The 21,352-nt window shown below is 38.7% G+C and overlaps 1 protein-coding gene across 5 annotated transcripts in view; it reads right to left on the bottom strand.

Annotated features, from left to right (window-relative positions):
* ENAH (ENAH actin regulator) overlaps positions 1-21,352 on the bottom strand; it is a 92,370-nt gene that overhangs the window by 31,427 nt on the left and 39,591 nt on the right. For all 5 annotated transcript variants that reach the window (XM_058801187.1, XM_058801188.1, XM_058801190.1 and 2 more), the window contains exons 2-4: positions 16,866-17,031; positions 15,309-15,486; positions 3,473-3,557 (exon numbers count right to left, since the gene is read on the bottom strand). In XM_058801187.1, coding sequence (XP_058657170.1) covers positions 3,473-3,557; positions 15,309-15,486; positions 16,866-17,031 — 429 coding nt within the window. The remainder of the gene's footprint in view (positions 1-3,472; positions 3,558-15,308; positions 15,487-16,865; positions 17,032-21,352) is intronic.

Genomic DNA, 21,352 nt, shown 5'->3' with positions numbered 1-21,352 from the left:
CTTACTATCTGTACAGTTCCTCTGTTCCTGGAGCTCTTTATTTATGAAGCAGTGACCATTTTGAAGTTATTTATAAACATTAACTCATTAAATTCCCAAGTGTCATCTTAGATACCAATTCAGTGACTCATATTCCTGACAATGTATTTACCACGGCTGGGAGAGAAGGTAAATTTACATGCACCAGTAGCACACACAGGCATGCCATGAACTAATCTTGTATTTTAAAATGCTCTTTGGCATTAGGTAACTCTGCAGTTATTAACAAATGTGTGTGTCAACTGAAGCTGGCTCATTATCCATCAGTGGAATTTATAAACACTGCCTGGCCACCACTCTGACAAAATGAAAACCAGCCCACAGAACAAAATATCCCTTCAGTTTTGAGGATCAAAAATGGAAGCTGGAGTGTTTTAAAGCCTGCTATTACTCTACTGAAGTGAGTGCAAATTAAGGAAAATTACAGCTAGCTTCAAGTACTCCCTGAGAGGGAAAGCATCCACCATATGTTAAGGTTGCTTAAAACACAATAACAAAGTTATCAATTCACAGAAAAAATTACTTCATTACACCTTATGTGTAATCTTGGCCTTATAAAAACCTCAGTGTTTCAGATGGCACATCTGGTCCCAGCAGCCTTAGGAACTGTACCACTGCCCAGTAAGCAATACAAATATTCACTAGGAAGCTCTGCAGCAAAATAAACAAAGCAGTTTTACCCAAAATGCAAGGGCATCTAAATCCTTTCTAAAATAGAGAAAAATCTCTGAACCAAAATAATGTATTCTGCTGGCAATGAACTAATTTCACTCTTCAATTCCCAATTTTCCCAAGATTCCTGAACACTGGTTATGAAAGCAAAGGAAAACATCAGACCCTGATGGGTGAAGAGCTCTCTTTATTATGCCACTCTTCACTGGTCAGTCCTTTGGCAAAATACTTCTGAAGAAATGTTTCTATTTCTGCCTAGGAAAACCCTGAAGCTCCAAGCCACATAATTTAACTTTGAAATTAGTCCTTCTCTGAGCAGAGGGTTAGACTAGACCTCCACAGGGTCCCTTTAATTTTCATGCAAACAGATATTTTTCTCCAGCTTAGAATAATTTTAAAAACATTTTCCTGCACTTAGCACAGGAGTCAGTTACACACTACTAAATCCAGGCACACCTAAGAGGAGGGATGGGAGAACAGAACTCAAAGACAACTATTATCAAGCCACACTTGAAAGAAAACCCTCACCCAACAGACACACATTCCACAAGCCACAGACTTGGCACAGCCTTTCTCCTGATCCATCACAAACCCCATGTTCCTTCCCACGCAGTAACATTTATTCCCATTTCTTGCATTCCCTGTAGTCTTACTGCTCCCCACAGGATTCAAGCCTGCCCACACTGCTTTTACCCTTTAGTGAGATTGGAAATGTCACTTGGAGATATGTTAAAAGTAATATATACTTCAACCTTTTCTTCCCAACTATTTACTACTCTCTACATGACGGTAGTAACTCTTGCTCTTAGAGTCTGAAAGCTGCTAGACAGTTACTACAGAAGAGAAGTTCTAGCTTAGAGTTAATTGAACTTTATTATCACCATGTAGTTACAGGAGTAATGAGACTGAAGAAGCATTTGTGAAATGTTTTAACAAAATTACATGTTCTTCTTAAGCTTAATGACACAGCAGCAATAGTCCTTCCACGGGCAATCTGTCTAGCAGCATGAGTAAACTCATTCCAGTGCTCCATCCTTGTTTCAGGGAAAAACAAAACAAACCCAGACCCAGACTTCAAAGAGGACATTGCATTAAATGGAAACAAGTTGGGCACACTGATCAAAAAAGCCAAGCCATAAGAATGCCATCTGATAGGATGGCCTTCACATACCAAAAATTTCAAGAGACTTTCAGAGCTCTTAATATAGGGCAGCACTTTATTCTGAGGAGATGCCGCTCTACAATGCTTCTCTCTAAAGTATTTCAGCATTATAAATTTCAGATAATGCAGCTTTCTAAAGGAACAGACAGCAAATAAAAATACTAAAAACCACTAATGTAGGACAGAAAAAAATATTGAAAGAAAAAAGGCTTTTTAAAAGTCTGTCAAAAGAAGTGACATAAAAGACTTTTATCATGACAGCAAACTTGCACATAAACACATCAAACAGACAGATTTGTAATGAGGTTCTTGCTATTTGTTCTTAAACAAGGTAACTTTCAGATAAAGTGATTCCTGCTCAGATTTAAGAAGACACAGAAGAAAATAGACAGACAAGTATGATGCCAATTTTGATGGCAACCCTTTGTTCAACATATACAGCTTGATTATCAAATGAATTATTCCTAAATTGGCAATTGGGTTCTGCTCACCTTTAAATGCTGAACAACAAAATAGAAAAAGCTTCAGTGCTAATTAGACCCAACATGTTTAAGCATTCTCCCAGTCAGCACAAAAAGCTATTAGGTACATTTACACCACCAGTCTGGACCACCTCCCATTTATCCAAGGCTCCCGTTCCCTGGATCTGTCCTGCATGTGAATCATTCCCAGCATCCCTTCAGGAAGGGAACAGCTAATCTCCTGGGAGTGTTTTGATGGTAAAATAATCCAGGATTGCAGCACAGGCAGTGTGCTTGGGACAGCCCAAGGTCTTGCTGTTTTCCCTTAGCCCAGTGTGAGAGCACTGTCCTGCAAGCCTCTGCCATGTCACACACCCATAACCCCCACACTCACCCCACATTGCCACAAAACAAATGTGGGAAGATGACAACCACAGAGTCTGTAGAAATTGGGCACTTCATCAATACATAATGATTATTAAAAGAAATGTGAAAAAACTCAGTTCAAAATGCTACAGGTCTGAAAAAATATCCCACAGGGATAGAAATCGCATGGAACAGGTAAACTTGGAGGAAGCCCCAGCTGACCAAGGGAACACAGATATAACCAGCAATGCTCCAGCTGAAAATTACACTGCTAAAAGCTCCATCAATTTATACGCTACAAGCAGAAAATTAAGGCTTTTTGCTAAATAATACACTGCAAAGGCAAACAAGATTTGCAATAGAATGTTCTGATCTAGCACATCCACACTCAAGACAAAAGCCCTGTCATTCATGATGACTCAGTTCTCTGCTTCTCAAACTTCCTTCCTCGCTTGCTGCTTTTTTCAGTGTCAAAAACTGAACACACAACAGTCACTGGAAAATTAATTAGCCTGGCTGAAAATGACAACAGTGAAATCTCCCAAGGCTTCCCCTCTGATCTTCAACTCTTTCCCCTGCATTGTTTGAATGGGTGGAGAGCAGGAACAAGGGATCCAACAACAAAGTTTTTATAGAGTGGCACTGAAAACTGTGCACATACAAATGCTGCCCTCGTGCAGGAGAGCAATTCTAAGTCCTTGACATTTATTTTCTCCTCATTAAGAGTTATCACTTCCTTGAACTGAACAGCTGTTCACTTTTAATACCATACCTTCTCTGGATTTCCATTTCTTCTTGTGATGGACCATTCTGCACTTGAGAGGGAAGCTGTGAATTCTGTCGAGGCAATGTAGGACCTAAGAGCAAAGACAGATCATAAATTAATGGTTTGAATTTTTACCATGCAAAAAAAAAAAAAGGCACAAAATCAAAGAAAAAGGCCAGCCATCACACAACATTAAGAACTGCTCACTTTTGCTTTTTAAGCCAAACAAGCTCAACAGCATAATGCAGCAAATAAAAACTGCAACCTCACACATGTACAATGTTACCTCACACATCTGCAGAATGATTTTATTTTACATGGATGGAAAGGTCTCACAAAAATGCAAACCAAACTTTCTGCATGACAGAATTTGACAAAAGCTTTGAAAAGCACTCCAAGTCTGATTGTTTTTCTTAAAACAATGAACAAATACTCTTGGAGGAGCAGGAAAGGCTCAAAAAATTAAACCACTCACCTAAATAGAACACTGGAAAAGGGGGAGAAAACAGAAAAAGGAAAAAAACAAAAGAACAGGAGAAAAACCATCAGAACCATACCACCACACTGAGAGAAGGAAGATAAAGCATGTTTCTACAGGTCACACCAGAATTTACTCAGATTTCAGGTCATCAATTTGGATCAAAGACCTTTTTTGCATAGGTAAATATTGTGTCCAAAGGAATGGGGGATACAACAAATGTGCAAACTCGGAATTCTGCTAAGCACAGGAGATGCAAAAGGGAAGGTCATGCAAAATCATCTTCAGCCTTTACTGACGGGAAATTCTGAATCATACAACTTTCAAGTAATTGTCAATGTGAGATCTGTATTCTAGAAACAAAAAAAGCTTTACCATTTTAATCACAAATGTATTTACAGCACAAAAGTAAAAAGAAGTGAAGACAAAGTGTAGAATGGAATACAGGAGACCATGGATGCATTGCTGCTGTCAGGCAGTAATCTAGGAAATTATTTAGACTACAGCTATGCTCAAGATTATAGAATTTATAAGAAAGTATAGAATTTATTATTCTATATAGAATAATATATAGAATTATTCTATATTCTATATAGAATAATATAGAATTTCATATTATAGAATTTGTAAAAATTAAAATCAATTAAAACATCAAGTTTTGAAAATGTCCAAGAGCAAAGCAGTGATTTCTCAATGATATTCCACCAAACCAGTTAGAGTTATGGAGTTGTAATGAGATCTTCCCCATCTCAAATATCAAAATACAAAATCTTTTCCTATCTGAATTGGTGAAAGTCACCCAAACCCATAAAAAGACCATGTGTGATACACATCAAGGACAGGCATTTTGCTTGAGACACAGCAAACAAGTCCCTTGTCTAAAAGCCCTGCAGAAAGGTTAATTTCCTCAGAATGCCACAGTATTGTGTCCACTGTGATCTTTAATCATGAAAATTATAAAAGTGTACACTATCTATGTACCCTACAAATACAAAAAGTAATGGGACTTAATTGTGGAGGATGAAAGCAGGCAGTTTACTACAGATGTGGTGTCTTCCTTAGCTATTCTTTCAGCAAGCATCAGGCCCTTATACCCAATGCCTGGATGCTGGGATGCACTAGTTTTGCTTGAAGTATCTCCAAGAGACACCTCCAGGTATAAAACCTATATTTTAATGCAATATTTAAAAAACTATATATTGATAGTGCGATATTTAAAAACTATATATTTTAACCTGTATTTTAAATGCAAAAAAAAAAAATTATTAATTTATCATTGCAGTTAAATGACCATTAAACAGAAACATCTGCCCCATGGCTCATCTGGAAAGCTTTTTTGCTTTAAAACTTCCATAAGACACACAGTCTCCTCCTCTCCTCTCCCCCGTGTGAGAGGTGGAAAGCTGCAATGCCCATGACAGCAGCTCCCAGGCAGCTGGGATATTTGCTGCCTGCAGCCTTTCATGGCCTTTCACAGGCAGACAAATCCAGGAGCAGTGAAAGGTGCTGTAAACACCAAACACCAGCTCTGCTGCTTGCCATGCCCAGCAGAACACTCGGGTAAGTCAAGGCTCACAGCCTGAGCTGCAAAATGCAAGCAGCACTTTGAGTATCAGACATAGGATGAAATTCATAAATTCCTGTCTTATTCCTCAAGATGGAACATGCTGACCTGAAAGTTAATAATGAAAAACAAAAAAGAAAAGAAATGGTCACAATGCATCCGTAGACCAACCAGAACTATTTTGTGCTAAAAATGCAGTAGAAATGAAAAGTTCAGTTCAGCCAATTTAATCTTTAAGAGTATTTAAAAGGTTTTTATGAAGAAGGTTTTATCATGCTGCAGTAACTGGGTGCAGACCACCACTCTCCGACCTTTTAAATCATTCTTGAGCCAACACCTCCAGAAAGTAAACACCAAACTTCATCTGCTCTGGCCTTTCCAACACACCTAGCTGTGAGAAAGCCTGTTCTTGTAGCCTCAAACTTTGTTCCAGAGCACTGTCCTTCAGAAAACCACCAATTTATCCATCAGTTCTGCACAAGGCAAACATGAGCAAGCCAAGGCAGCTTTAGCTTGGCCAGCCCACTCCAGTGATGGGCTTCTTTCACAGCTATGCACACAGAAGAGGAAAAAAAATCCCCTGCTGGCAATTAACCTGGTGGTTCCAGTACTCATTACACATTTTTGCCTCAAGGAAATGCAATTTGAGTATAACAAAGGCTTTTAAGAAAAGGGAAGTTCAGCTCCCAAGTCATCTGTACTGTTTTCTCATGAAATTTCCCTCTGCAGCCACCCTGCTAATGAACATTATAAAATTAAAGGTACATGCCAGGTGGAGAAGTATGTTTTATCCTAGAAGGTTTATAACAGCAAGCCAAGACTATCACTTCATTGCTAAAATACAGCTGCCTGGGTAGCAGGACAGGTGGTATATTAAATAAACAGGAACTAGGTAGTGAAAACCTCTCTCAGAGGCTTCTGAACACTTTTAAGATACCAAAGAAACATCAACCCCCATGAGAAACACTCAGATACTGCCTGGAAAAGAACTCTGATCCTTTTACAGGATCACTTTATCTTCAGAAGCCAATATAAGCCAAGAGAGAGATGAGGCTGAATGGTCTATTCATTCTGAGTTTTAAAGAAAACCTAACATCTCTCTTTTTCTAAAAAAGCACAGATGGTGCACTCTGCAGCACATTCTGACAGACAGAGGATATAATTTTATACTAATTTGTTCAGCAGCCATTCCAGTTTCAATGCTTTCTGTTTTTCAGCTTATTTTCACCTTTGCATCACCCTTCCTCTATGACAGCTCAGGCAACTGTGTGGTGAGAAATGGACTGGCAATCTAACACATTAAAATCTCAGGGGGAAAAGCCTGCATTAAACATTTCCACCAGCCAGATGACAGCCAGAGCTGGTGCTCCATGCAGTCACACAGACAATTATGGTGGCATCAACATCAGAACATCAACACCAGACTGCTGGGCAGTGCCTGAACCAAACCAAGCATCCCCAACATCACCCTTCTAAACCACAACCAGAGTTGGCGTTTATCAAACTCCTTGATTTTTTTAGCTCTAATTGACTGGTTACTTTGTATCTCTGTTCAAAAGCCAAACAATTTCAGTTGTACAACCCTATGGAAGCATAGGAAGGAAATACAGGGTTTGCCCTCCCTCAATGCCTTTTGTTCCTCTGTTTTGTTCCTCTTTTGTGTTCAAAGGGGTCTCAAGTTGAGGGAAGAGACAAGGATCTGACTCCATGTTTCAGAAGGCTGATTTATTATTTTATGATATATATATTACATTAAAACTATACTAAAAGAATAGAAGAAAGGATTTCCTCAGAAGGCCAGCTAAGAATAGAGTAGGAAGGAATGATAACAAAGGTTTGTGGCTCAGCTCTCTGTCCAAGCCAGCTGGGCTGTGATTGGCCATTAATTACAAACATTCAACATGGGCCAATCACAGATGCACCTGTTGCATTCCACAGCAGCAGATAATCAATGTTTGCATTTTGTTCCTGAGGCCTCTCAGCTTCTCAGGAGGAAAAATCCTGAGGAAAGGATTTTCCATAAAAGATGTCTGCGATCTTTCAGTCACCTCCTCTCTTTTGGAGTGTCACACCCCACCCTACCCCACTTTTTCTCATGCCAGCTGCATTGGATGTTATCAGTGTTGACACTGGCTGATAGTGAAAATATCACATTCCTGGAGCCCTAAAAAACCCCCAGGAATCAGCTGCTCAAGACTGGCACAACACATGTGCTGCAAGTTCTGCACTGAGCTGCAATGGGTGTTTTCCTTTGGCTGGACAGGCTCACTTGGGAGCTGGTAACACAGGGATGGTGAAAAGGGGTTTGGAAGAACCAGATCATGTGAAATCTTCCTCAGAACCTCACATGCCCTAAATCAAGAAGGCAAAACCACACAGAAAACCTCCCACCTGCAATTACTGTAATTCAGAGTACAGCTTATTCTCACCCTAATTTTTGAATAAATCTGCTAAGGCTGGTCAACTATCACACTTAAGAATTTTAGTTTGAGGTAAAGATCTCCATTTTCTCCCCAGAGAAAACGTTTATATAAACAACTTAGTAACTAAGAAATCCCACTCCTTCACTTCTCAGTATGTTAGTGCCAAAACTAAGCAGTGCTCCAATTATACAGTCTGATATCCAAATCAAAGTGTGACTTGTCTTTTAGAAGTCTTTTCCAAGACTGAAAGTGGACAGCAAATTTATTTATAAATTTATATGATATAAACATAAGTGACCTGGCTAATTATAATCTTTAGAAAATATTTTCTTTAGGGACAGTTTGAATACTCCTACTAAACAAAGCCCACACCCCAGGCAAGAGTTCAAAGCTACAGCCAAAAAGATGTGTTTTTGTTAGGAAATATAAGAACTTATTTAAAAAATAAAAAAAGAACGTGTGTTTAAATGGTTAAAGGTTTTCTGAATGAATGGGAATGAGGCTTTTCAGAGATCTGTGCAGGAAGCAATAAGAACAACAACTGTGGTATCCCTCTTTGATGTGTCTCCAGCTCCATTCAGAGCCTGTCCTGCTCCAGGCCATGCCAGAACAAAGGCTGGGTTGATTTCTAACCAGCCTTGAGCAGAACCAAAACCAAGTCACTGCTCCAGCCACAAGAATTTATTTAAACTAACAGAGACAAGTAGTCATCTTCAAGTGCAGATTTTTGATGCAGTATCATCTAAATACCAATGAGGACAGCATGGGTTAGAAACTTTTAAAACCCAAGTAGATACATTGAAAGAAACAAAACAAAACTAACCATACATAATGTATTGATCATCAGATCAGTGTAGAAGTTTATTTTATGACACATACCCTCCCAACAGGTGTTATGGGTTTATATGCAAGACCATGATGGCCAAAAACCAGGGCATTAACTAGTGACAAAATTTTCTCTAGTACTTCTATTAGGATGAATCAAGCACTAGCCAAGGTTTCCCCTCCCTTCAAACCCCTTCTTCCTCACTCACTTCAGCTGAGTTAATTCACTCATCACTCCAAATCTGAAGCTAAACACTTTCCACTTCAATCCACAAGCTCTTATAACTCAATCAAGGCAATAAAAGGCAACAAGAACAACAAAACTATTCATGAAAGCACACATGAATTTAAGCAGAGGTAAGCCTCCTATCAGTGCCAGCAGAAGCCCCTATCAGAGCCAGCAGTGCCTTGGACACCAGGCTCTGATAACCTGGGAGCCAGGCTTGGCTCAAACCCAATTTTCTGGGGGACATCAGCAGCTCCCAGTGTCCCTGTGCCACCCTGCCATGCCCAGGGACAAAGCTTCACCAGCAGGAGCTGCAGCTGCTGGATGAAACTACAACACCACAAACATCAAGGAGCAAATACTGAAGTTAAATATGTCAATAGCATCCACTGTGGGATATTTAGAGCTCCCCTCCACCCTCAGCTGTGCCAAAATTTGATAAAATAGCAATGTTATAGGTGATGGCTGTCACTGCTGGGGGATAACAGTACAGAAATGAGCCTGACCAAGGTGTATTTCACAGCTATCTTCATGACTTTTATGAAAACAGCCTGCTCCCAAAAGGCAGATTAAATCTATCTACAACTTCTACTGATAATATTTTTAAAGACAACACTATAAACCCCAACTGTAAAATAGGCTGACATTCCTCTGTGTTTATTAAACAAAACTTTATCCATAAATTAATGTACTTCTATTAATATTTGCCATGCAGTTTAGACCAGCTACCAGATTTTAATTAAATTCTTTGGATTGTTCACCTAAAGTTTAATGCTTTCACATGACACACCACTAATTCTGAAGAACCAAAAGAAAAAAATTAGAAACACCATACAGGCAACTCTTAAAAGTTTGTATAACTCTGAAAACTTAGCAACTCTCCCTTCACTTCCGAACACCACAACTGACACTGATGATGCTTTCAATAATCTTATCTGCAATTACCATGAAGAGGAAATACTCTGCCCAATAAACAGGTAGAACTTCCTGCAGGATCAGCATTTTGGCACATAAATCAGGATTACTTAATCAGTATCAGCTATTATAAACACCTAGTAATGACCTAAAAAAAATATTTAATCAATCCCACATTTAAAAGGAAGGGAAAAATCTTGTTAGCAAGACCAGAGATATTATCCAACTTTTGACAACACAGGTAATAAAAATACCATCATGTTACTCCTGTTCTGACAGGGAGTGCTGACAGCCTGTTCCAGAGGCTTGCTGAGAGTACAGGTATAGCATCATTACTTCACTGCTGCAGAATTTTTATTCTCCCAAAACAAGTTTTAGCATGACATGAACCAAAGCAGTACAAAGAAAAGCACCCCCCAAGCTCCACATGCACTTTTCTCATTTCAGTCCTCTGTAGTCTCTCTATATATTCAAATTAGGCAGCCCCAATTTTTGTTTCAGTTTGCATTTCCCAAAGATATTAAATTATTCAATCCATTATTTGAGTGCATTCCTCTACCAGCAAGGATTTAATTACCTATCTCTGCTGGAAGAGAAAGGACATTAATGTACAGCTGTGAATAAAGATTTGTTTATTTAATAACTGGACAACCTAACTTCTAGAGTTACTCATTCAAGAGGAATTCAAAAAACTTGAACCACAGGGGCTTTTTCCCCTCCAAGGTCAGAAGGATAAAATAATGAGACCTTGGAAACAAAGAAACCCTGGTTCTTTTTCTTCCTCCCCATTTTCCTATGAATTAAACTGTGATCTAAGGCAACACTAGAACAGATTCACTGAATCCTTCATGACCTTGCCTTTACATCCAGAACACTCCAAAAATCTTTTCAAGAACTAATATACAACTGCTACAGATTAGCACAAAAAAGCATCACAGATCTCACATCTATGTAATTCTATGAGAGAGAATGAAAATAGATTTATTTACTATTGTGACATCCTTGCTTCAGTTCTTCTGCCGCTTTCATCTTCTGCAACAAACGACTCCCAGGACCTCCCAGGTGCAAATCACACATCTAGAAACCCCACATTCTCTCAGCAAGGCTTTCCTGAGGTTGGGGACAGATGCCACACAAAGCAGCAGTGATCCCAGCTGAACTAGGAGGTGCTTTTTGCAGCAGAACTGAGAATGATGCTCCTTTGTTCCTCCCAGCACAAGCTTCCCTTACGTGACCTTATTCCTTCAAAGAAATAATCCATTGTCTCACACATCAGAGAATTCTCAGCTGTCTGATTTCCCCTCGTTGAGGCTTTTCTCTCATTCCAGAGCCACTTTGATTGCAACAATGAGCCCTACTTAATGCAGATATGAAAATTTCCTTTGTCATGCAATGCAAAACCTTTGTGGCAAGCTGTCATCTCCAGACAAGACAATTACTGAATATCTGAACACCCTGCACAGAGCCTCAGAGCCAGAAATCCTCTTCATTTGACCTCTTAAACTTGATGACATGCACTTGGCATTTGATGAAGGTGTCACTTTTGACCATGTCAAACAGTTATTTCATGTAATGAGTAGTAAGTCTTTCCAAATTTTCTCAAATGAGGGCCAGGAATAAAACCTCGGTTCACTTTTAATGCATTTCTGAAACAGTGTGGGGCAGGAACCTGCACTATTTAATTCTTTAAAATTCCAGGACAAAATGCAGTCCTGTGTTGTCCTACTCTGCTGCATTGCCTACAATCTGCCCAACTAGCCTGCAGGGAAATAGGGTTTGCTAATGCAATCATTCAAACCAGAAAAGAGCTAAAATAAAATAAATTCATTTAAATAAGCAGAGTTCAACCATTTGAGACGTTAGCATGTTCATTTATCAGTCCTGTAACACAGGGAGAGGATAAAATCCTACATCAGCAGAGCATTTGCAGCAGTTTCACTGATAAGGCAGCCTTTGCTTCTGAGACAAACCTGCACTGCTTTTATAGCTAAAGCTGCCACTTGCAGTAAAGCCTTTGCTCTTCACTTCAGAGGTTTTCACTGTGCACTCTGAACTCATCAGAAAGACAAAAACCTGTCCCTGAGAGCTCAGCAGTGCCTCGACTCCAGCAGATCCACTAGAGGGAGATCCTAAATTAAACAACCTCCAATTCTGCCAGCAGGCAGCAGAACAGCTGAGGATGCCAACTAAAAGATCAATGACATTTTTCAAATATGTGCAAGAGAAGGAGACCATGATTTAATTTTATTTTAAAAAGAGAGAGCCGTACCCAACAGCTGACTTGCAAACCAAAAGGATGTACACAACTTAATCTTTAATATCCCTCAGAAGTCATTTAGATTTCTGTGAACCCTTGCATAAAATTTAAAATTCATCTGCAGCTTTATGAATTTCTGAATAGTATGCTCAGCTAACATTAAAACTGCTTTCCTTTTATGAATAAAATACAACATAAAATAAGCAAGCTAATAAAAGAAATTGCCAAAATGAGAAAGCACAGCAGAAAATAAGGATACTGCAAGAATCTAACTTTAACTGGATGCAATTCTATAATAAAAGGGAATCTATCTATGTAGGATCTCTTTATTTTTATTTCAGTTGGAGGTTCTGTATGCCATTTTGGATACACTAGGAAACACAGCAATTTATTTAAACTAATAGAGACAAGTTGTCATCTTCAAGTACAGATTTTTGAAGCAGTATCATCCAAACACCAGCAAGGACAGCATGGGTTAGAAATATTTAAAATCCAAGCAGATACATTGAAAGAAACAAAACTAATCATATATAATGTATTGATCATCATATGTCAGTGTAAGTTTATTTTATGACACACACCCTCTCAACACCTTTTCAGAAAGAGTAATTTGTTTATAAAAGAGAGGCAGCTGCAATCCATTTCCTAAAATGAAGAGCTAATATTAGAGCCTCAGAGCCAGTGACCTGTCTAAGTAAATATTCATCTATTTCAGAGATCCTGGGGGAGGAACCTAACACCAAGGATTCATTTCTAGCTGCACTTTTAGGAAATTATACCAGCTACACAGAAGCAAAATTCACTGAGCTTTGAGCAAGGAGCACAAGTAGTTGGATTATAAATTGCAAGCCACTTAGCAACCTATTGCCATTATTGAAGCAGCATGTTCAGAAAGATACTTCAGAAAAATTAAGTAATATCTAGATCAGACAGTGACAAACTTCCCAGCTGATAAAACTTGTTGACAGTAGTCTAACACAGAAACATGATGAACATTTATCTTTAAACATTGTCTGAAGCGAGATGAGGCTGAGAGAGCAATTCCCTGTGCCTTATCAGGAATTTTTTTTAGAAGCAGCAGTGCAAAACTGCTCATCTGCTGAAACAATGCTGATAATGTGAAGGTTTGGTTTTATTTCAGCTTGGTGGAAGCTAGAGCACCTATCTGTGGCACAGGTGACAGCTCATCTGAAACCACCACAGCCCTTGGCAGACAGCAGCCAGGGAAGAACAATTATCTCCTGTGCTCACCATCAGCTTGTGATGCAGCTAATTAATGCATTTTGACTTGTGCCTGCTGCTACCCCCAAATTAAATTCACAACAAGGAGAAACAAAGTGACAATGCTGTAATTCAGAAGAAAACTTAAAGGTTAACCCAGTCACTTTCAAACATGGTTACAAACCTTAATTCGTGTCCAGCTCAGAACTGTTGAGAACAAACCAGAGGACAACAGCACTGTAGTCAGCAACCAGGCTGTGATAAGTCATACACAGTTATGAAATTTTACAGTCAGAAAATTTTAGTTTTATCCAAGTCTTTACAAAGTGAAGTGGCATCTCTGTTTATAATAAAATTTCTACTACTGAGCAATATAAAGATGCAGCAGCCCATAAATACCTTGCATAAAGTAGCAAGAGAACAAGTCATTAGACAAATTACAAGGCACAAAATTTAAAAAGGACACACTGTCTAACTAAAAAATGAGCAATGCCATGCCTGCCTATGTCATTTCAGCCTCTCTAGCAGCTCAGGTTCAGTGTTATGAGGAGTTAAACTGAACTACAAAGATGTGTATATGCCTATATACACACTGAAACACAAATTCTGCAAGTACAGGTAATGGGAAAGAACTTGAACCCCACAAATCTGTGGTAATTACCATCAATCAGGCTTTTTCATCAAAAGAGTACAAACCAACACTTCATGTGTTCCCAAATACTGGCTGGGAGAAGGTGATGAACAGTCAGAATGCATGGAAAGTTTACAGCTGAGTAACCCTTAGGGAAAGCAGAACTGAGGTATGTAGAAGAGAAAACACCCAGCTGAGAGGCAGGAGACTGGGAATCACAACTGGCTTATTTTAGCAGGAAAAAAGGAACCTCCTAATTCTAGCTACCACTTCTATTTTGGCCTCCTGTGTTGTGTAACAATGTAAGCACTGCAGAATTTATCATCCACAGCCTAGACAGATTAGTTTCAAAAGGTAGAAGTCTTGAAAGGACTACCAGAAAAAACACCAACTTGATAAAACCACCTTTTTTTGCTGTAGCTGAGACAGCCCTGGTATAGTTATCTACAGCCTCTCTTCCACACAAGAGAAAGAAAACTGGCACACAAGTACTATCTCTTGTTACACAGGCAATCTTGAAACTTTAATGAGGACAAAAGAATTCTATTTGGTTACAAGAACACAAAAGACTCTTAGTCTTTTAGAAGAACCTCCCTCTGTGTGTGTCACAGTGTTACACTGATCAATTTGCTGTAGAGCCTACCCAGAATGTGTTACAGATATCAGCAGAATACTGACAGCCAGGGATTTTTCCACCACTCTTTTACAGCCTATGTCACCCTGAACTTCAAACAAAAGAAATTACAAACCTGGTGTCTAAACTGTATGTGCTCATCTGAATGTTAACCCTGGATTCAAGGTTTCTGAGCTGGTAAAAACTGCCAGAGAATTGCAAAGTTTGGAGGAAAAAACCTTCACAATTTTTTAATAAACCAGTAACCAGTGAGAAGCAAAAATACCAACACACAATAGGAACCTAGATGTCTCTAGAAATCCTGAAAAGTATCTTCCTTATGCTTCTTGGGCAGGTCTTTTTGTTTTGCTTCCTTAAAAAAAAAAAAAAAAAAAAAAAAACAACAAAAAAAGGCAAAGCCAGCAGCAGTAAGCCAGCAGTTTCTGTATCTAATATAGAAATATGTAAATTGATTTACTTGCTAGGAAGTACAATTACAGAAATGCCAGTTGAGTTGAGAAGCACTGTTAAGAAGCAGTAATTAGTCAGACAAAACATCCCAATAATTAAAACACCTAGAGGCCTATTTATGATGAAAAACAAGACTTATAGACTTTTACACATAAACATTTGAATTTTTCTGTACTTGAGCAATCTTAGGGGAAGAAAATAAGTGAAGAGACTCTTACCAGCTTCCTGTGAATTTAATACTTCTAAGGCATGCATCATGGCACTTGCGAAGACGTTGGCATCTTCTTTGCTGCCAAAATTCAGACCATACACTTGCCTAGCATCACGCCACTGGTGGAAGGTCTGTGTAGCCTGATTGTACTTCAGCCCTTTTGGAATGGCACAATTTATTACCACCTGTAATCATTAAAAAAAAAAAAAAGTTTACTTATGTTTAAAATTGCTGTTCCAGCAGAAGTTTCAGCTTTGTGTAGATTTTGTTCCTCCACCACACGGGTTAATTCGTGACCCATAATCTGTGAAACACAAGGCTGAAAGCACAAAACATTTCAATTTTAATTCCATCACTGTCTGTAATCAGTGGTGGGAATACACAAGGGGACTAATGAGATATTTTGTATCAACTTTTGTAGTTAAAGTGTTCCCACTTCAAAAGATGCAGCCACGTTTCCTAACAGCAATGCAATAACACCAGCAGCAGATTACTGAAACACACATCTGAAAAGCAGAAACTCCTTTTCCCGTGAATTTCACAGGGTATTTGTTGGGTTTCTTTTTTAACCAAGTTATCACCTTCTCCCTGTGGCTGCTGCACCCCTTGGCTTGCAGGGCTTTCAGCAGCAGTTTCCTGGATTTGTACCACGGATGACAGGGTATCATTTTGCAAGGTTGCTGTGGCTCACACAAAAGATGAAAATTTGAGCTATTAGGGCAACCATTTACTACAAGCCATCCACTAAGAGGATCCCATTGCACTTGGATAACTATATCCTCTCACCTTTTTCTGCTGAATAATGGGACAAAAAAAACCCCAGATTCGCTCTCAGATGAATGCACAGAGATCATTTATTACTTGGAGTAAATATTTAGTAACAAATCACACAGGGGGTTACCAGCTTAGAACACAGGTGTGTAATAAATGACCAAAAACGGACCAAAAGAATTCTATTAAAGGCTGGGAGGGAGGGAAACAACTATTAGGAGCTTTTCTCAAACAAAATATTAGGTTTTAACCCCATCCCAAGTATTACATGGCAGAGCACATTTACAGACAGAGTGCTAATTTATTTAATCATGAGCCAGTAACTTCATCAAGGAAATAAAGATGTAATCCCTGTTACTCCCTTCTCACTCTCCTTAAGTGCTAGATGATCAGCATTACTAAACATCAGAAGGTTTTTTGAACAAAATGACCTGGGGATATGAGACATCATGCATCCAAGTTTCCATGAGGTAGGAAGAGCTGAAAGAACTGCTGGTGTCTACCCAGGCTGCAGCTCACAGTGCAGAGTGGGGGAGAGAAGCTTTCAGGTTGCCACTTTGCCTTAAAAAGAACCAGATGACTTCTGTGTACACCACTAGTCTTTATAAATAGATATCTGTGGGAAGGAATGGCAAAAGGACCATTGCCTTGGGGCTATGCAAAGTGCTTAGTTCACAGGGAAAAAGCAATAAAAGCTCTGCTACTTCAGTTTAAAAAACACATTTTTTTTTTAAATTGGCCCCATAATTTTGCTAAAGACTTAATATTCTAAATTTTTCAGAGATTTCCTCACCTGATGATCCTGAATCTTCCTGCCCACTACTCTGAAAGTGTTGTTGCCTGTGTGATGATAGATGTGAACTCTGCTGAATCCAGTTGATCCTCCAGCTGGTACCCATTTCTTGTTGGCATCATCGTAGACCATGACAGCAGCTCGTGCTTGGCAGATACTCTGTTCACTGGTAATACACAAAGTGGAGGAAAAAATAAAATTACATGTGGCAAAGCATCATCTTTCTGGTTAAGTTGTTTTTATTTAAAATGTTAAAGCAGTAGCCCTTGCAACTTGCTGAAATTCCACGTTTCTGAACACAAAACCACCAGACTTTGAGATTTTGCTTATATGAGTTCATTCTGAAAAGCTGTGGTCCAGACAGACAGGCCTAACAACTAATAAAAGAGATCAAGAAGGTATTCACTTCTTCTTTCTGCACTTTCCCCCCTTACAGTTATTCTCCCCCTCCTTTTCCTTACCACCAGCCATGAATTTTCATTAAATGCCATAACCATGTACGAAGACCAAAGAGCAAAGAATCTGGAGTTGCACAAGCTTCATACAATCTACCCTTCCCAGTGGAAATCACTGCTACAAGAAATGAGAATTGGAAGGCCCTTGCACCTTTTAACATATAGACAAGGAAACAAACACAGGGAATAAAGTCCAGCACAAAAAATTCATCAGCTCACAAATAAAACTCATTTTGGTTTTGACACATTTTACAACAGCTGACACCCAGATGTAATATTTTCTCCCTGAGAAAAGGTTCTACTGATCCCCAGAAAGTGCAAATTCATCAGGAGATTGCTATTGGTAGCTAATCCTGATTATGCCAGTCATCTGGAAGCTGAGCTACAGCCTGAAGTTAAAAAGGAGCACATCATAAACGTCATCATATAAGAAACACATGAAATCAGAGCATACCAGAAACAGAGTATTTATTAGGAGAGGAAAGGGTGATACCATCCATGCAGGTTCTCTTTGGGGGTAATGTCCAGATGCAGACAGGAAACCAAAATAGAAAGGAATGATTTCTTATCAGTAAGTCAGATTCTGTGAACATAGCACTCCAGCACATCCAGCATTATAGGAAGCACATGATGCCTGGCTTGCAAGGAATGTGGCCTAACATTTGGGAGACTGAGAAGGCTGAGGAGATGCAGGAAAGTAAAGGATTATTTCTTTATATTTGATGGAAGAGGGAAAGGATGCCTCCCCCACTCATCTTGTTTTTTGTGATTTTTATTGGTTGGTTGGTTTGGGAAGGGGTGCGTGTGTTTGTTGGGTTTTTTTTCAAAAGACCATGCTGGACTTTTCAGTATCTTATTCACATCTCTTAATACAAGAAAATTCTTAATTACATCCAGCTGTTTTGTTACCTTCCAATCCCGACATTTTTGAGAAAACAGAATCAATTTCTATCACACTTTCCATGGCATTCTAACAATTCTAAAAGTGCTCGATACTGGGATGCTCTTTAGGGCTCATGGAGAAGAGAGAATACTGAGATCATGTCTCTCATGCACATGGCAGATTCATGATCAAATGAGGAAATAGGTTCTTAATTTTAAAAATGCAAGTGTTCTAACCCCATCACCTATTCAACAGCTAGATTAGAATGGGATTACAACCTTTAATTAGACCACTTTTTCTAGTTCAATTTAGGGATAATAAAGTAATAATATACATAACTAAAGTGCTTCTTTTCTAAGCATAGTTTATAGCTTAGACTGGAAGGAGCACATTCAAAACATGAAGACTAAATGCAAAGAAAATAAACTTTGGTACAGCTTTTAGGCATTCTGCAGTCCCATTAAATATATACCACAGTGAAATACAGTTCACTCACTTGAGAAGAGGACAGTGCAAGAACCTACTGGATTTCTTTATTTTTAGATGTTTTTGGCACACATCTCAAAGTTCAAACCTAGAAACATTCTGTACTGTTCACAAAGTACATGACAAACAGTAGTGGTTTTTCTAAAATGCCTGATAGTAAACTTGGAAAACTTCTGAAGCCATAATAAATTTTTGCTATATTTCAATTTGGATCAATCACAGGCATAATAAACCATAGGTGACAGGCCCAGATACTGATTTGGTTTGGAGAGTTCTTGCCAAAAAGTAACTTCTACTCAGTCATGTGCCAGACAGATTAAAAAAAAAAAAAAAAGATTCTATTAAAAATTGAGACTGTGATTCTAAGCTAATATGTTCCAATTATAACAAAGGTAGAAGCAGAGAGTGACTGAGTAATGGTACAGTGAGCAGGACAGACCATCAAATTTCAGGTGCTCTTATTCAGCCTAAGTTTATACAACTTTTTACATTATTTTATTTAGCATACAAAAAAAAATTTAAAATAAAGAAGAAGAACCTATTCATTTAAAAACTATTCAGTATTCAAGTGGTATTCTTCACAAGTGCAAATAAGATGACCTTGAATTGAATTTCCAGCTTTTCTTAAACAACTGCTAAACTATTTTTAGTTCCACTTCTCAGGCCATGTCTTACAACTGAAAATATTAACCAAGTCTAGATCTCAACTGCTTCATGTTCCATTTAAAACAGAAATTTTCATAACAGGGAATTATTCCTATCCATATAAAAATATGAGATGATTCATAAACTTTTAAAAATGACAACTACAAACCATTTCCAGCTGACCTTTTCAATCACTACATAATAAACCTTCTGCCTTCACTTCATACAAATCCTGTAACTAAAATTTCAGTGTTCCAAGTGTGCAATTTTCATATCCAGGTATCAATCTGAAGGTGACATGCTCCCCTCCTAACAACAGCTCCCACCACACAGCACTTTGTTTATCAGACTGCAAGAGTAAGATGGAAAAATGAAAGAAAGAAAAGATCCCCATCAGAAAGAAATGAAACCATCACAGGATGCTAGCCTATTTCCAGGGTTCAATAATTATCAGGTGAAAGGGTGATTTATTCCATTACTCTCTCTTAGTAATAAGCTCTCTAAAATGAAGAAAAAAAGGAAAGCATGGAGGCATGAGCTTTAGTGAAAAGAATCTAGTTCTGCTCTGCAATGGCAATTTGATAGTTTAGCATCTGAATATTGTATATTGTACATTATAATTAGACACCATAAAGTATTTAAAAATGCAAAAAGAAAAGTATACTAGAAATCCATTAACTTCAAAGGGTTACAGCAAATCAAAAATCCTCACTGTTAGCTCATGACTAGCTTTGACAGGTCTAATGAAAAATACAGTTTAGGGTTTTTTTCTGAAGATCCATCTTTTTCTAGGAAAATTCTGACTTTAACATACACATTGTTACTAGAACCTGAACCAGCCTCTTGTATCCAAACATATATGAACTCTTGCAAAAGAGCAAGAGCCAAGTGAAGAGGAATGGTATCATTTATTGTATTTCTTGCTTTTCCTGCTTATGACACTTCCCTGCTGTACTTGTATTAGGGAAGAGATTTTCACCCATATTAGTATTTATAAATGAGCTCTTCACAGTCCCCAGGGTTTGCTGTGACACATGTGTCCCTTACATGACCTGTGCTAGGATGGCTTCCTTCATTCACTGCACCAGAATCACTTGGGTCTGATCACAAATGCAGATTCTTTTACACTGGTGGCAAATTGTCTCCAGCTATGTTACAAGAGAAAAATGCCATGTCATCAGGCCTTCAAAAGCATCCTACTGGGTTTACTTGCCTATCTACAAATTTTCCTCTTCCTGGTGGGGTGTAATGGTTCCAGAAACCATTAGACTTGGATTGGCCTGCACCTTTTCAATGTGTGAGTTGATTAGGGGATGTGGGAGATTGAGCATCTCCAGCTTCACATGCTACTGCCAAAACACACAGCTGCTCCAAGAACTGATTGCTGGATTATTAGCAGTGTGCTGGGGAACTACAGTGAAATATTAACAAAGAAAAACTGAGAATTCAGTATGTTCCCAAGTAAACTTACTAAACCAAGTCTATGAAATTATTTGCAGAAAACAGAAAATTCATACGAGGGAACATTCATGCAAAAAAAGTGCTTACCAAACCTTAGGAGACAAAGTGTACAAAGCTCTCTTCCCAGAATGTAAAGCTTGACAAATAGCTGGATAAATATATGTTAGGAGGAGTTATTCTCCAGACAAAGATGCAAGGCTCTGATTGTTGAAGCCAGCCATTATTCTGGGTAAGTCCACCTACAGCAATACCATATAAAGCCAACGACAGGGTGGCTGGTTTTTATTTGGGGTGGAAGAGTGGGGGGAGGTCTGGCACTCAAAAGGCTCACACAAAAAACCACAGTAGTAATGAATCATAAGTATAAGATTATTCTTATGGGAGAATATACTTTCCTCCTCCAGTGATGAGATCATACAAAAAGCTCAAAAACCATAGCAAACTGAACCCTAGCAGACATCATTCTCTTGCCCAGATGGAATGTGTTCATTCTTTCACATCCCAAGTTCTTAAGCTCAATGCACAGTGACACCAATCCAGTCTGCTGACCTAAGCCT

The sequence above is a fragment of the Ammospiza caudacuta genome, chromosome 3 (genome assembly GCF_027887145.1).
Source record: "Ammospiza caudacuta isolate bAmmCau1 chromosome 3, bAmmCau1.pri, whole genome shotgun sequence".
In the NCBI taxonomy this organism is placed as follows: Eukaryota; Metazoa; Chordata; class Aves; order Passeriformes; family Passerellidae; genus Ammospiza; species Ammospiza caudacuta.
Note: the sequence above shows the minus strand (reverse complement) of the source record. Positions and strands in the feature narration are given on the sequence as shown.